This window comes from Saimiri boliviensis, chromosome 18 (assembly GCF_048565385.1).
Source record: "Saimiri boliviensis isolate mSaiBol1 chromosome 18, mSaiBol1.pri, whole genome shotgun sequence".
Lineage (NCBI taxonomy): Eukaryota > Metazoa > Chordata > Mammalia > Primates > Cebidae > Saimiri > Saimiri boliviensis.
This window is the reverse complement of record NC_133466.1, coordinates 9544254-9557448: the sequence shown is the minus strand read 5'-3', so window position 1 is coordinate 9557448 and position 13195 is coordinate 9544254. Positions and strand designations below refer to the sequence as shown.

The 13195-nt window shown below is 48.2% G+C and overlaps 1 protein-coding gene across 3 annotated transcripts in view; it reads left to right on the top strand.

Moving 5' to 3' along the window:
• Positions 1–5879: 5879 nt before the first annotated feature.
• Positions 5880–13195, top strand: part of DOP1B (DOP1 leucine zipper like protein B) — a 119271-nt gene continuing 111955 nt past the window's right edge. For 2 of the 3 annotated variants that reach the window (XM_074389299.1, XM_074389300.1), the window contains exons 1-2: positions 5880–6052; positions 11954–12117. In XM_074389299.1, coding sequence (XP_074245400.1) covers positions 11980–12117 — 138 coding nt within the window. In that variant the 5' untranslated portion in view covers positions 5880–6052; positions 11954–11979. The remainder of the gene's footprint in view (positions 6053–11953; positions 12118–13195) is intronic. The other variant, XM_039480412.2, reaches the window with a different exon arrangement.

The following is a 13195-nucleotide window of genomic DNA, read 5'->3' as shown; positions in this document are numbered from 1 at the left end:
CTGTCACCCAGGCTGGAGTGCGCCTGCAACCACAACCTCCTGGGTTCAAACGATTCTTCTGCCTCAGCCTCCCAAGTAGCTGGGACTACAAGCGCCTGCCACCACACACAGCTAATTTTTTGTATTTTTAGTAGAGATGGGGTTTCACCATGTTGGCCAGGCTGGTCTTAAACTCCTGGCCTCAGGTGATCTGCCCACCCCAGCCTCCCAAAGTGCTGGGATTACAAGCATGAGACACTGCACCTGGCTGGTTCTTATGAAGCAGTAGAGCTTGAAGGACTCAGGAGGAATATCTTCTTTTATTGGGGCATAATTATGTCCCAGATTTTTTCCACTGGGTGTCGCATTCTGCATTCCTTCCCAGAATGTTTGCAAGGTTGCCCAGTCACCTCAACTTTATTTATTTATTTATTTATTTATTTATTTATTTATTTATTTATTTATTTTGAGACAGAGTTTACTGTTGTTGCCCAGGGTGGAGTGCAATGGTGCGATCTCCACCTCCCAGGTTCAAGCAATTCTCCTGCCTCAGCCTCCTGAGTAGCTGAGATTACAGGTGTGTGCCACCACGCCCAGCTAATTTTGTATTTTTAGTAGAGACGGGGTTTCTCCATGTTGGCCAGGCTGGTCTCAAACTCCCAACCTCAGGGGATCTGCCCACCTCAGCCTCCCAAAGTGCTGGGATTATAGGCGTGAGTCACCATGCCCAGCCTCAACTTTACGTCTTACTGCAACACATGCAGATGTCTTTCCTCAACCTACGCATACCCCTCTATGAACTACAGTCCAGGGTGATTCTTCAGTGACTCCCTGGGCCTTTTTTTTTTTTTTTTTTTTTTTTTTTTTTTTTTTTTTTTTTTTTTTTTTTACATTCGAGACAGGGTCTTGCTTTGTTGCCCAGGCTGGAGCACAGTGGCACAATTATGGCTTACTCCAGCCTCGCTAACCCTGAAGAATGGGGAAAGGGGCCCCAGAAGCACGGTGAGTTTGCCGTTTGAATAAACATTGTGGACCCAAAGAGCGTGCAGAAAAGCAATTAGACAGAGAGAGAGAGAAAGAAAGCTCCCACACTGTCATGGGAAGGGACCCAGAGAGGGAATTCATACAGGTAGGAGCAGCTGGAGTTTTAGCACTTGAGTTATTCCCTCTCCATTCATGTTCATGTCCAATGAGAGAAGTTCTTTCAAACTTCCTCTGGAGTGATCTTTGACTCTGACGCCAAATTGGCTGCTTGGCCCACAACTCTGAGTTACAGAGCCTCCTCCTCCCAGAGCTTTTGGCGAGTTTTTTTGGACAAAGGAGCCTCACCTGGCTTTCTCTACCTAGCCTGCATGCCAAAAATCCAGACAAATAACTTTACAGTTGAAACCCTTCTGGTTTCCGGATGGAGGCGTGGAGTTGGGAAACTCCTGCCTTTGAAACCATGCCCCTCTCAGACCTGGGAAAAGAAGTCCCTTGATATCTCCTGACATAAGTAAGCACTGCAGTCATAAGTGGTAATGCTGCTTTTCCTTAGGGAATCAGTAAAGTATGGGAATGCTCAAGTTTCTTTTTTTTTTTTTTTTTTTTTTTTTTTTTTTTTTTGAGACAGAGTCTCACTCTGTCACCCAGGCTGGAGTGCAATGGTACTGTCTCAGCTCACTGCAACCTCCACCTCCCAGGTGCAAGTGATTCTCCTGCCTCAGCCTCCTGAATAGCCGGGACTACATACATGTGCCACCACACCCAGCTAATTTTTGTATTTTTAGTAGAGATGGGGTTTCACCATGTTGGCCGGCCTGGTCTCGAACTCCTGACCTCGTGATCTGCCCGCCTCAGCCTCCCAAAGTGCTGAGATTATAGGTGTGAGCCACCGATCCCAGCCTCAAGTTTCTTTTATTTGGGGGAACATAACTAAACAAGATGACCTAGTTATTTCTACTTCATCACAGTGTGTAGCTATTTGTTTTTCTTGACTTTCTGGTTTACAATGATAGCTCCTCAAAGTGTCAGTTTAACTCACAGCTTTCACCCATTTTTTCATCTACTTGGGGTAGGGGGAGTCTGAATCCCACCTAGACTGCATTTAACTTCCTCGGGCCAGATGGAGTGTCTCATGCCTGGAACCCCAGCACTTTGGGAGGCCAAGGTAGGCAGGTTGCTTGAGCCCAGAAGTCGAGACCAGCCTGGGCAACATAGCAAGACCCTTGTCTACAAATATTCAAAAAGTATTAGATGGGTGTGGTGGTGCGAACCTGTAGTCCCAGCTACTCAGAGGCTAAGGTTGGAAGGATTACCTGAAGCCGGGAGGTCAAGGCTGCAGTGAGCCGTGATTCCGCCACTGCACTCCAGCCTGAGTGACAGGATGAGACCCCGTCTCAAAAAAAAAAACTTAACAACAAAAACTTCCTTCAGCCTATTTATATATCACTGATTAAATCCAACATGCTCTCATTCATCTCAGGCCACAGCTCCTAAGACATTTTAATGGCTTCTTTTATGGCTCTAAAAACATTTTAATGGCTTTCAGTAAGTTTCCTGAGTATCTTTTATACTCTGGCCTCCTTCTGCAGCCAAACTCCAGTTCTGCTAATGATGGGCAATTGCCCAGGAACCACAGAGCACTTCAGGCTCTGCCTGACAAAGTCACAGACAGGAAGTGCATGAGGAAATGAGCCAGTCCCGTTTATTTCTTCTTCCTCTTTTGTATCTAACCAACCCTTTTTGGATAAGTGTGTAACCCACTTCCTCTTTTGTCTCTAGCCAATCCTTTTTGGATGAGCATGTGGCCCACTTAGATGACCCTTACTTGTCAACGGCTGGTCAGAATGACATTTCTCATTCTTATGAGAAGGGCTGCCATTGGCCTTTATTGGATGGTCTAGCACTCTCCTCCAAAATATGATCTCCTGCCCTCCCTCGGACTTCCTTCCCATGTTTACAGCTGCAGCAGCCACAAGGTGACCTTGCCTCTGTTGACTGCTCCAGCTATAGGTCCTTCCTCTAAAAAGAACCAGTGGAATTGGATCAGAGCTGTTACTGTGAGTCCCACCCCATGTGCCTGAGAAGTAGAAGGAGCCAGCCATAGCCAGAAAAGGAGTTAAGTTTATTTATCACAATTCTGGAGTCCAGGAAGTCCAAAAGCATGGCAGTAGCATCTGGCAAAGGCCTATTGGTATGTCCCTGCCATGGCAGAAGGCAGAAGGGCAAGAGAATGCACACAAGGCATAAGGTAAACTCATCCTTCTATCAGGAATCCACTCCCCTGATAAAGGTATTAATCCATTCATGATGGCAGAATCTTCACTCATGATCTTAAAGGTCCCACTTTGCAACACTGTTGCCTTGGGGATTATGTTTCCAACACATGACTTTAGGGGACACATTCAAACCACTGCATCCTTTAAGCATCCTAAGGAATCAATGTCATTTTTCAAATGAAGAAATAAGGGCTTGGAGAGGTTAACTTGCTCAAGATCTCACAGCTAAAGCCAGGATCATATCCAGGACTGACTACAAAGTCTTTTTGTCTCTAGTGCTTGGCAAGTCCAGCTTCACTGATGAGTCTAGAGACCATGTAGTAACTCTCTTGGTGTAAAAACTAAGGGAGATGATACATTCAACTTAAGCATAAATTAGATTACACTTAAAGTGTAAGCCATATGGTTATTATTAATAAATCCCCAAGTTAGCCCCTATATGAACTTTTCCATGGAAAAATGAAATATGGTTTAAATGCAGCATATTTTAAATGGATTATCTCACACAACGTGTTTTTGGTTTGTTTGGTTTTGGTTTCAGTTTTTTTTTCTGAGACAGAATCTTACTCTGCTGCCCAGGCTGGAGTGCGGTGACACGATTTCGACTCACTGCAACCTTCACCTCCCGGGTTCAAGCGATCCTCCTGCCTCAGCCTCTCAAGTAGCTGGGAGTACAGGTGCATGCCATCACGCCTGGCTAATACAATGTGTTTTTTAGGCACCAGAGGGAGCCAGTGCTTCCTTCCACATCAGCTTTTCTGTGATACATTTTTCTAGACTGTTTCATGTGTGGTACACCCACGTACAATATCAGCTTTAGACTCTACCCTTTGACTTTTCCTTCACCTACTGAACTGCAACAAGGATTGTGACAGACCAAGAATCTGAACAAGGATGCAGTGTGGAGATGAAGCAGGTGTCAATAACAAAGGTGAATTGCAAAGTGGATGAAATATCAAATACAGAACTGCACAGGACTTCACTAAGAAGAACATGGGGAGAGCAAAGGGAATGGATATTTTAGGGAAGGAGGCAGAAGCCAACAGAGAACCAGTGGTTACTATCAAGATGAGTGGAGAAGAACTTAGTTTATAAAAGACACTGGCTTAGGCCGGGCACGGTTGCTCACGCCTGTAATCCCAGCACTTCGGGAGGCCCAGGGGGATGGATCACTTGAGGTCAGTCTGGGCGCACCAAACCACATAGTGTGTTCTGATTTATAATGCCTTCTTTATTGTCAAGAGGAGTAAGGATTAAAGTTCAGGTTTAAATTAAATTTGAAACACCTTACTTGGTTTGAGTATTAATATCCAAGGACCTGGCTCTTTCTGCATGTCTTAAACTGATGATCACAGCGAAGCAGACTTTTAAGTGTGACAAGACAACTTGATCCAAGAAAACGGATTTCTTGTCAGAATACTCAAATTTTTTTTTTTTTTTTTTGAGATAGAGTCTCACTCTGTCGCCCTGATCTGAACATTTCTAAAGGATGCTTGGGGGTTAAAAGGAGAGAGGCCTCTGTAGAAATGACAACCTTCATCCACAGGTGGCCCAGTCCGGATTGGGAGCCGCAGCTGGGTGGGTCAGGGCCTGTGCCTAGGTGCCTCCTGCTCTAGGCGGTCGGACTGGACCTTCCAGGTCCCAGCGCTCGAGAGGACAGCAGGCAGGGGCTGCGGTTTGTCTGGAGATAGGAATGCTTTCTAAGGCTGGTGTCAAGGTCTGCTTCCCGAGCCACAGCCCACGCGACGAGCTCCGTCCAGGTAGAAATGATCTCGTCTCCCCGGTCGCCCAGAGTCGGAAACCTCAGGCCCGCGCGGGCTGAGGCCACTTAGCGGGGGTCCCAAGCCCGCCGCGCCCCCTGAGCCCCGAGCTTGTGTGGAGGACTTGGGCGTAGTCGAGAGGGAAAAGTTGGGGTGAACCAGGTGCTGCGCACCCTTCGAGGAGCCCCAGCTTCTCCGTTGTGTGAGTGACTCCACAGCACCTCCGAGGGCCGATGCACGCGCGGACGACCTTGGACCGGCACTGACCAATGTCTCCTCCCATTAGGTCGTGTCGGGGGTCCCCAAGGTGAGACGCGGACGCCGCCCCGCCCACCTGTACAAGGCCTTCCCCGGAGCAGCCCGGCTGCAAAGCGACGCCTACGGCGGAAAGCTAAAGAAAACTCCGACTCCCTCCCTCCACGGCTGCGGCGACTGAACCGCCCGGACTGGCCGAGTCCCTCCCCAAGCCCTGCTCCTAAGCCCAAGCCCCGCCCGAGGCCCCGCCCCCAAGCCGATCGTCCACCTTAAGGCCCCGCCCTTGAACCCGCCTCCATGCATCAGGCCTCGCCTTTCAGCCCAGCCCGGCTCGCCAAGGCCCCGCCCCCGTACCGATGGCCCACCTCCAGGCCCCGCCCTTGATCCCGCCTCCATACGTCAGGCCCCGCCTTCCATCCCCTTCCGGCGCGCCGAGGCCCCGCCCCCGTACCAATGACCCACCTCCAGGCCCCGCCCTTGATCCTGCCTCCAAGCGTCAGGTCCCATCTTCCAGTTCCACCCCGCCCCCAGAAGCCCCGCCCCCGCGCGCCTATGGCCCGCCTCCAGGCGTCCGGCCCCGCCTTCAAATCACGCCCCGAGCTTAGAGGCCCAGCCTTCAAGCTCCGCCCCGACGCCGCGGTGGGGAAGCGCGGCAGCCGCTGGTTCTCGGGCGCGGCGCTTCCTCGGCGGTTCTGGCTCCCGGCCGCGCTGCGGCCCCTGCACAGTCTCTCTTTCGCAGCCTGGCTGGCTCCTCCGCGCCGCACGTGGGCGCGCCCGACAACTGGGCCGCTGCTGCGGGTAAGTCGTGCCCGCGCCCTGCCCGGCGTCCACCACTCAGCCGCTGGGCGAAGCCGGAGGAGCCGGGCGTCGCCTCCCCGCCGCCCGCGAGCCTTTCCCGGGGTCCAGAGGGCCCAGGCGGCGCCGTAGGGCGGTCCGCGGTGCAGGTGGCTTCCCGGCGCGCGGCCCGGGCCCGCGGCGCGCGCTGCTGCAATGCGGGGGCGGGGAGCTCGGGGCTGGAGACCCGGAGGGCAGCGGGGAGGCTGGGTGGGGTCCCCTCGACTTACCCGATCCTCGCGCGGAGGATGTGCGGCCAGCCACTCCCTCGCCGAGCGGGGCGGCAGGTGCAGGTCAGGTGGGTCGCGGCCCGCGCGCCCTCCTGGGGCGGGCCCACAGCGAGACGCGCAGCCTTTGTTTGCTCGTGCGGTCCTGGCTGGGGAGGAGGCTGGGGACGCGGACCTGACTGAGGGTTTTCCTGGTCGGGGAAGACCCCAGTCTTCCAACCCGTCCGCAGGAGAAGGGATCCGGGCGCTCCGCCGGCCTGGCCCCTGCGCCCTGCAGGTTTCCCGGCTGCTGACAGGGACTGTTACCCGCAGGTGTTGCCTTACACTTGCGACCGCAGCCTTGCATTTGGGAAGGCGTTGCTAGATTTTTTGGTTAGAGTGATGGAATACTGTCCCCTCCGCCCCCCAGGCCTACTACCATTAGGTGGCTTAAATTTTTTCCAGTACAATTTAATGCCCACTGTGAAAGACCAAATTCAAATCAGTGTGTCCCAGAGTTGATTAAGCCTGTTGGTGATGAGTGTTTCTGTGCTGTAAACTAAGGGTCATCAATTTTATTACTAATGGTACATAGCTATTATTTGTTGCTAAATGTTTTTGCTTTTGTGTAGGGTCACTGTGTCCTCATTTTCATCGAACTCAAATATTCCTTCATGTAAACATATTTACAGGGAACTTTTTTGGGATCTGGCTGTTGGTTTTTCACTCAAACTTGTTTGTTTCTTTTTCTTTATTATTATTTTGTAGAGACGGAGGTCTCACTATGTTGCCCAGTCTGGTCTCAAGTCCTGGGCTTAAGCAATCCTTCCACCTCAGCCTCTTAAAGTGCTGGGATTACAGGCATGAGCCGCAGCTCCGAACCCTGAATGTGGTTTTGTATGAAGTTAAAAATGGGTAAAGAGAGAGATTTTTTTGCTGACATTTTCGATTGTAAGGTGTGTATATCTGCTTAGATATATTTCTTATGTGATTACTTCTTTATGTGTCTAGTTATTTATAGGCTATATAACTCCGTCGGTTTTACCAACCTGTTCAATCTCTCACGAGAAAGACGTTCAGGATAGATTGCAAGATCAGTGGCGAAAGAGCTATTTAAGGACTGAACCAATAATTTTCTCACTAGCGTAATGTAATGGAGACCCTGTACTGTCTCACTGACCTGAGCTCAAATCTGGTTCTGCTAGCTGCTGGCTGCGTGACCTGGGCAATTTTCCGAATGGCCTGACTTCCAGTATCCTCATCTTGGTACTAATACCCATCTCACAGGACTCTTGTGTTGCATGAAAGAAATGCATGCATAAGGCCAGGCACATTTGCTAAAGCCTGTAATCCCAGCACTTTGGGAGGCTAAGGTGGGGGGATCACCTGAGGTCAGGAGTTCGAGACCAGCCTGGCCAATGTGGTGAAACCCCTTTCTCTACCAAAATTACGAAGAAAAAAAAAAAAAGCCAGGTGTGTGGCGGGCACCTGTAATCCTAGCTACTTGGGAGACTAAGGCAGGAGAATCGCTTGAACCCGGGAGGCATAGGTTGCAGTGAGCCGAAATCATGCCATGGCACTCCAGCCTGGGCAACAAGAACAAGACTCCATCTCAAAACAAATAAGTAAATAAAAATAAGAAAGAAAAAGAAATACAGGTATAAATGGTGAATTTACCAAGCTCACCCAGAAGACTTGCTGGGTAGCATATCACATGCCCTGTATTTTGAAATAAAGGAGCTTGCATGAATGACTGTTTCCAGACTTCTCACCTGTGCTGGCAGTTATACCAGATAGCACTTTCTTCATATGGCCAACCATAACATTGAACTGCTCCAGTTACCTGCTCTTGCCTGGCTGATTGCCCTCCTTGCCATGAGCAGCGGTGTCCCTTGCTACCCCACCTCCTAAATACACATCTTATCATCAAAACACACCTTAGGGCCATTCTCCTCCCATAACTCCAGCCGGCCACACCTCTGGACTTTGAGGACTTCTCTGCCGGTGGCTGAGTTTTCTCTTGCTACCGTCAGACTCTGTCACTTTGTCCACCCTCTGTCACTCCTGTATGCCACATTAAACTGAAGTGATGTGTTTAGGTATTTCCACTTTTATCAGGCTGTGAACCATGCGAGTAGGGATCTTGTCTTGTGTTTCTTTCCCCCATGTTTAGACACTTAGTAGAGTGAACAGACTGCACTACTGGAGTATTTGGAGTATTTGTAGTGGTTTAGAGATGCTGGATTTCAGAACTGTGAATTTTCTGGGAAAAAGAAAGTATGGACTGTTTGGATATACCAGTTTCTTACCATCTTTTCCTTAATATTTTCAAAATGTGTGAAGGCAGTTATTTCAGAAAAAGGGACAGGCCTTCCCAGGAATGAGTAGGCAGTCTTACTATGTGGGTGCGTGTGCAAGGTTCAGTATATTTTTGCAGAGAGGCATGCATATGCAGAGGCTCTGTGGCAGAATGGGTCTGGCCTGGGATTTGTAGGGTGCAGTGAGAAGTGGGTAGAATCTTGTAAGCTGGAAAAGGGGTTGTTTGGTTTTATTTGAAGCTTTTTTTTTTTTTTTTTTTTTTTTTTTTTTTTTTTTGGAGACAGAATCTTGCTCTGTTGCCCAGGGTGGAGTGCAGTGGCATGACCTCAGCTCACTGCAACTTCCACCTCCCAGATTCAAGGGATTCTCCTGCCTCAGCCTCCCAAGTAGCTGGGATCACGGGCATGCGCCACCACTCCTGGCTAATTTTTGCACTTTTAGCCGAGATAGGGTTTCACCATGTTGGCCAGGCTGATTGAAAACTCCTGAACTCAGGTGATCCGCCCACCTCGACCTCCCAGAGTGCTGGGATTACAGGCGTGAGCCACTGCCCCTGGCCTTATTTTAAGCTTTATGGAAACAATTTTAAACATGGCAGTTGTATGCATTATGTTTTAACTTGGAGCACTATGTGCAAAGGCGCCGGAAAGGGGCGAGTGTGGGAGAATCATTGGAAAGCTTCTGCGGACTTGCAGGGAACAGGCAGCCTGCACAGCGGTGCAGTGGAGACGGAGAGCAATTGAGTCAACAGGTGTTTAGGAAGAAGAGGCAAATGGGACTAGGGTTGAGCATGGCAGGTGAAGAGAAGGAAGAGTCTAGAATGATTCCGCAGATGAAGGGGCTACTTCTGAGAAGGGAAAGACTGGAGAAGGAGCTTGTTGAGCAGATGGAATTAAGAGTTTAGTTTTTTGTTTTTTATTATTTTGGGGGACAAAGTCTCACTATGTTGCCTAGGCTGGAGTGCAATGGCGTGATCTCAGCTAACTGCAACCTCCGCCTCCCGGGTTCAAGTGATTCTCCTGCCTCAGCTTCCTGAGTAGCTGGGATTACAGGTACCCACCACCATGCCCAGCTAATTTTTGTATTTTTGTAGAGATGGGGTTTCACCATGTTGGCCAGGCTGATCTCGAACGCCTGACCTCATGATCCACCCACCTCAGCCTCCCAAAGATCTGGGATTACAGGCATGAGCCACCCACACCTGGCCTAGTTTTATTTTTTAAACAGCTTTATTGAGCTATACTTTCAAGCTCATAAAATTCATTCAACTATATAATTCAGTGTTGTAGTTTTTGAGACAGGATCTTACTATGTTACCCAGGCTGGTCACAAGCTCCAGGGCTAAAGCAATCCTCCCACCTCAACCTCTGGAATAGCTGGCTCACAGGAATGAGCCACTGTGCCCAGCTAATTTCAGTGATTTTTCATAAATTTACAGAGTTGTGCAAGCATCACCATAATTCAATTTTAGCACATTTTCGTTATCCAGAAAGACTAATCCTATGATATAATTACCTTCCAAAGTCTTCACTTTCTCTTTTTTTTTTTTTTTTTTTTTTTGAGACAGAGTCTTGCTCTGTCACTCAGCCTGGGGTGTACAGTGGCGCAATCTCAGCTCACTACAACCTCCACTTCCCAGGTTCAAGCGATGCTCATGCCTCAACCTCCCAACTAGCTGGGATTACAGGTGCATGCCACCATGCCCAGCTAATTTTTTTTTATTTTTTGGCAGAGATGGGGTTTCACCATATTGGCTAGGCTAGTCTCAAACTCCTGACCTCAAGTGATCCACTTGCCTTGGCCTCCCAAAGTTCTGGGATTCGAGGCATGAGCCACCATGCCCAGCTGCCAGGGAATGCATTTAGCAGTTGGTAGAGGAGGAGGAAAGAAGTTCCGTGACTAGAGGGGCCAGAACAGTGTGTGGACCAAGCAGAGGCTGCTAGGCTGCTTAGAGAAGAAAGTGGTCTGCTGCAGGGTACTACTGAGAGGTAAAGTGAAGGACCCCTGCCACTGGTGACTTGAAAATAGTGGTGACCTGGTGAAGGACTGGATTGAGTCTGGAGTGATCAGAAACTGACGTACAAGATTTCATGAAATTTTTATAACTGTCCTGTCCTGCAAATGAAAGACTTAAGCCTACAGAACATGTTGTATCTTCAGTTCAGTTTCTTCCATCTACCATATTTGCCTTTTTATTGATTGACCACATCCAACTTGTTCAGCAAAGTGCCCAGCTAACTGCGTTCATGCCTGTTTAATTATGTGGCATTGCTCCGTATTTGTCTTTCCTTTCAGATTGAACAGTACTGGTGAAATACTGTTTGTCCTCATATATCAATTAGGATTGTGGTTGGCTGTAACAGAAAACCCGATTGAACGGCAGCTTAAACAAATTAGCTGTTATGTACAGAGAACATACGCCAGACGTTACAGCATCCAGGGTTGGTGTGTGGCGCCTTCGTCACGCCATCTGGGGCTGCAGGGGCTCTGTCATTCCACTCAGCCATCCTTACTTTGTGGCTTTTGTGCATGTTGCATGACAGTGGCAAGATGTGACTTCACTCCAACATCATGCCTTTGTTCCAGGCAGAAAGAAGAGTGGGGGGCAAAAGCCTTATGCCAGGAAGTCTACCTCCTTGCCAACAGCCTTTTTGACACAGCTTCTCCTGGCATCTCTTTGTCAAGAGTTCCCACATGGCCACCTAGATGCAAGGGAGTCTGGGAATTCTAATGTTACCCCGAACAAAACCAGTGCTCTCTTAGTACAGAAAAGGAGAACAAGGCATGTTGGGTAGATGTCTGCCACACTTTAAATAAAACAGCCAGGCATGGTGATACATTCCAATAGTCCCAGCTACTTGGGAGGCTGAGGTGGAAGGAAGGATCACTTGAGCTTAAGAGGTTGAGGCTGCAGTGAGCCATGATCATGCCACTGCACTCCAGCCTGGGTGGCAGAGTGAGACCCTACCTCCCCCAAAATTAAAAAATTTTAAAATGCCCTGGGATGGAAGGGCCATGCTCATTCAGAATTACCAGCTGGCGACAATATGTAGTCTAGCAGCTTTGGAGCTTTGATCCTGGAACTCGTTTTGTCAGTTACGTGGAGCCCTAGTACTCTTGTGCTTTCTGCTTCTGTATACTGGTCTCCCCCAGAATCCACAAGGGCGGGAACTGTTTATCTTTATTCTCCCAGAAGCCTTGCTAAATATTTGAACTGGATTGCCCAGTGAGTTTGGGCACAGTAGTGTTTGTGGACACGTGTCTTCCGTAGCTCTGAATTGGGAATGACTTGTGTCCCCAAATGGCCCTCTCATTTGGTTATTTTTTGATTTGCTTTTAGATACTTTTCTGCTGTGAGAATGTAAGATGGATCCAGAAGAGCAGGAGCTCCTAAATGATTACAGATACAGAAGCTACTCTTCAGTGATTGAAAAGGCTTTGAGAAATTTTGAGTCCTCGAGTGAATGGGCAGATCTCATATCTTCACTTGGCAAACTCAACAAGGTATGTAGGGTGTATTCTATTTGGACTGAGTGGAGGTGGAGACATAATTGTCTTTTTATTATCACAAGAAATTACATGGTGATATTATTTGTATTTTATAATCTTTATATTACATATTACACAGTATAATCTTAATTTCAAGGAAATACCATTGTATATACAATGATGTTAACAACAATTCGAAAATACAGAAAAGAAAAAAACCACTCATAATTCAGTCCCCCAGTGTTACCCACTGTTGACCTATCAATGTACGTACTTCCTTCCAGCTTTTTCTGAGCATAAAATTATATATAGTATTCATATAGTTGAACAGCCTTTTCTTACAATATTTTTCTTACAATATTTTATCTCGTCTAGACAAGATAAAATTTAAAATTGTCAAATTAGGTATCCAAAGACTGTTCTTTGTATACTCTTTAGGATTTTTATGTATTTTTCTTCTTTGATCTACTTTTTTGAGCCTTTCACTGCTGTCTGGTAACTCCTAGAAGAATAAAAGTTGAAATAGATATTGAGATCTGCCCAAAACTTTGTGTATGTGAGCATGTCCGTGTGTGTGTGTGTATGTGTATGTGTATATGGGGTCAGATCTAGTAAAACCAAAACTGGTCAAATGTGGGCTAGTCCTTGTACTCTACATCAGGGGTCTCCAACCCCCAGGCCGCTGACCAGTGCCAGTCCGTGCCCTGTTAGGAACAGGGACGCACAGCAGGAGGTGAGCAGTGCGTCTGAGCATTATTGCTTGGGCTCCGCCTCCTGTCAGATTAGTGGTGGCATTGGATTCTCAGAGAAGCATGAACCCTATTGTGAACTGCACGTGTGAGGGATCTAGGTTGCATGCTCTTTATGAGAATCTTTTTTTTTTTTTTTTCTTTGAGACAGTCTCATTCTGTTGCCCAGGCTGGAGTGCAGCGGCACAATCTCAGCTCACTGCAACCTCTGCCTCCCAGGTTCAAGCGATTCTCCTACCTCAGCTACCCAAGTAGCTGGGATTACAGGCATACACCACCACACTTGGCTAATTTTTATATTTTCCGTAGCGATAGGGTTTTGCCATGTTGGTCATGGTCTCAAA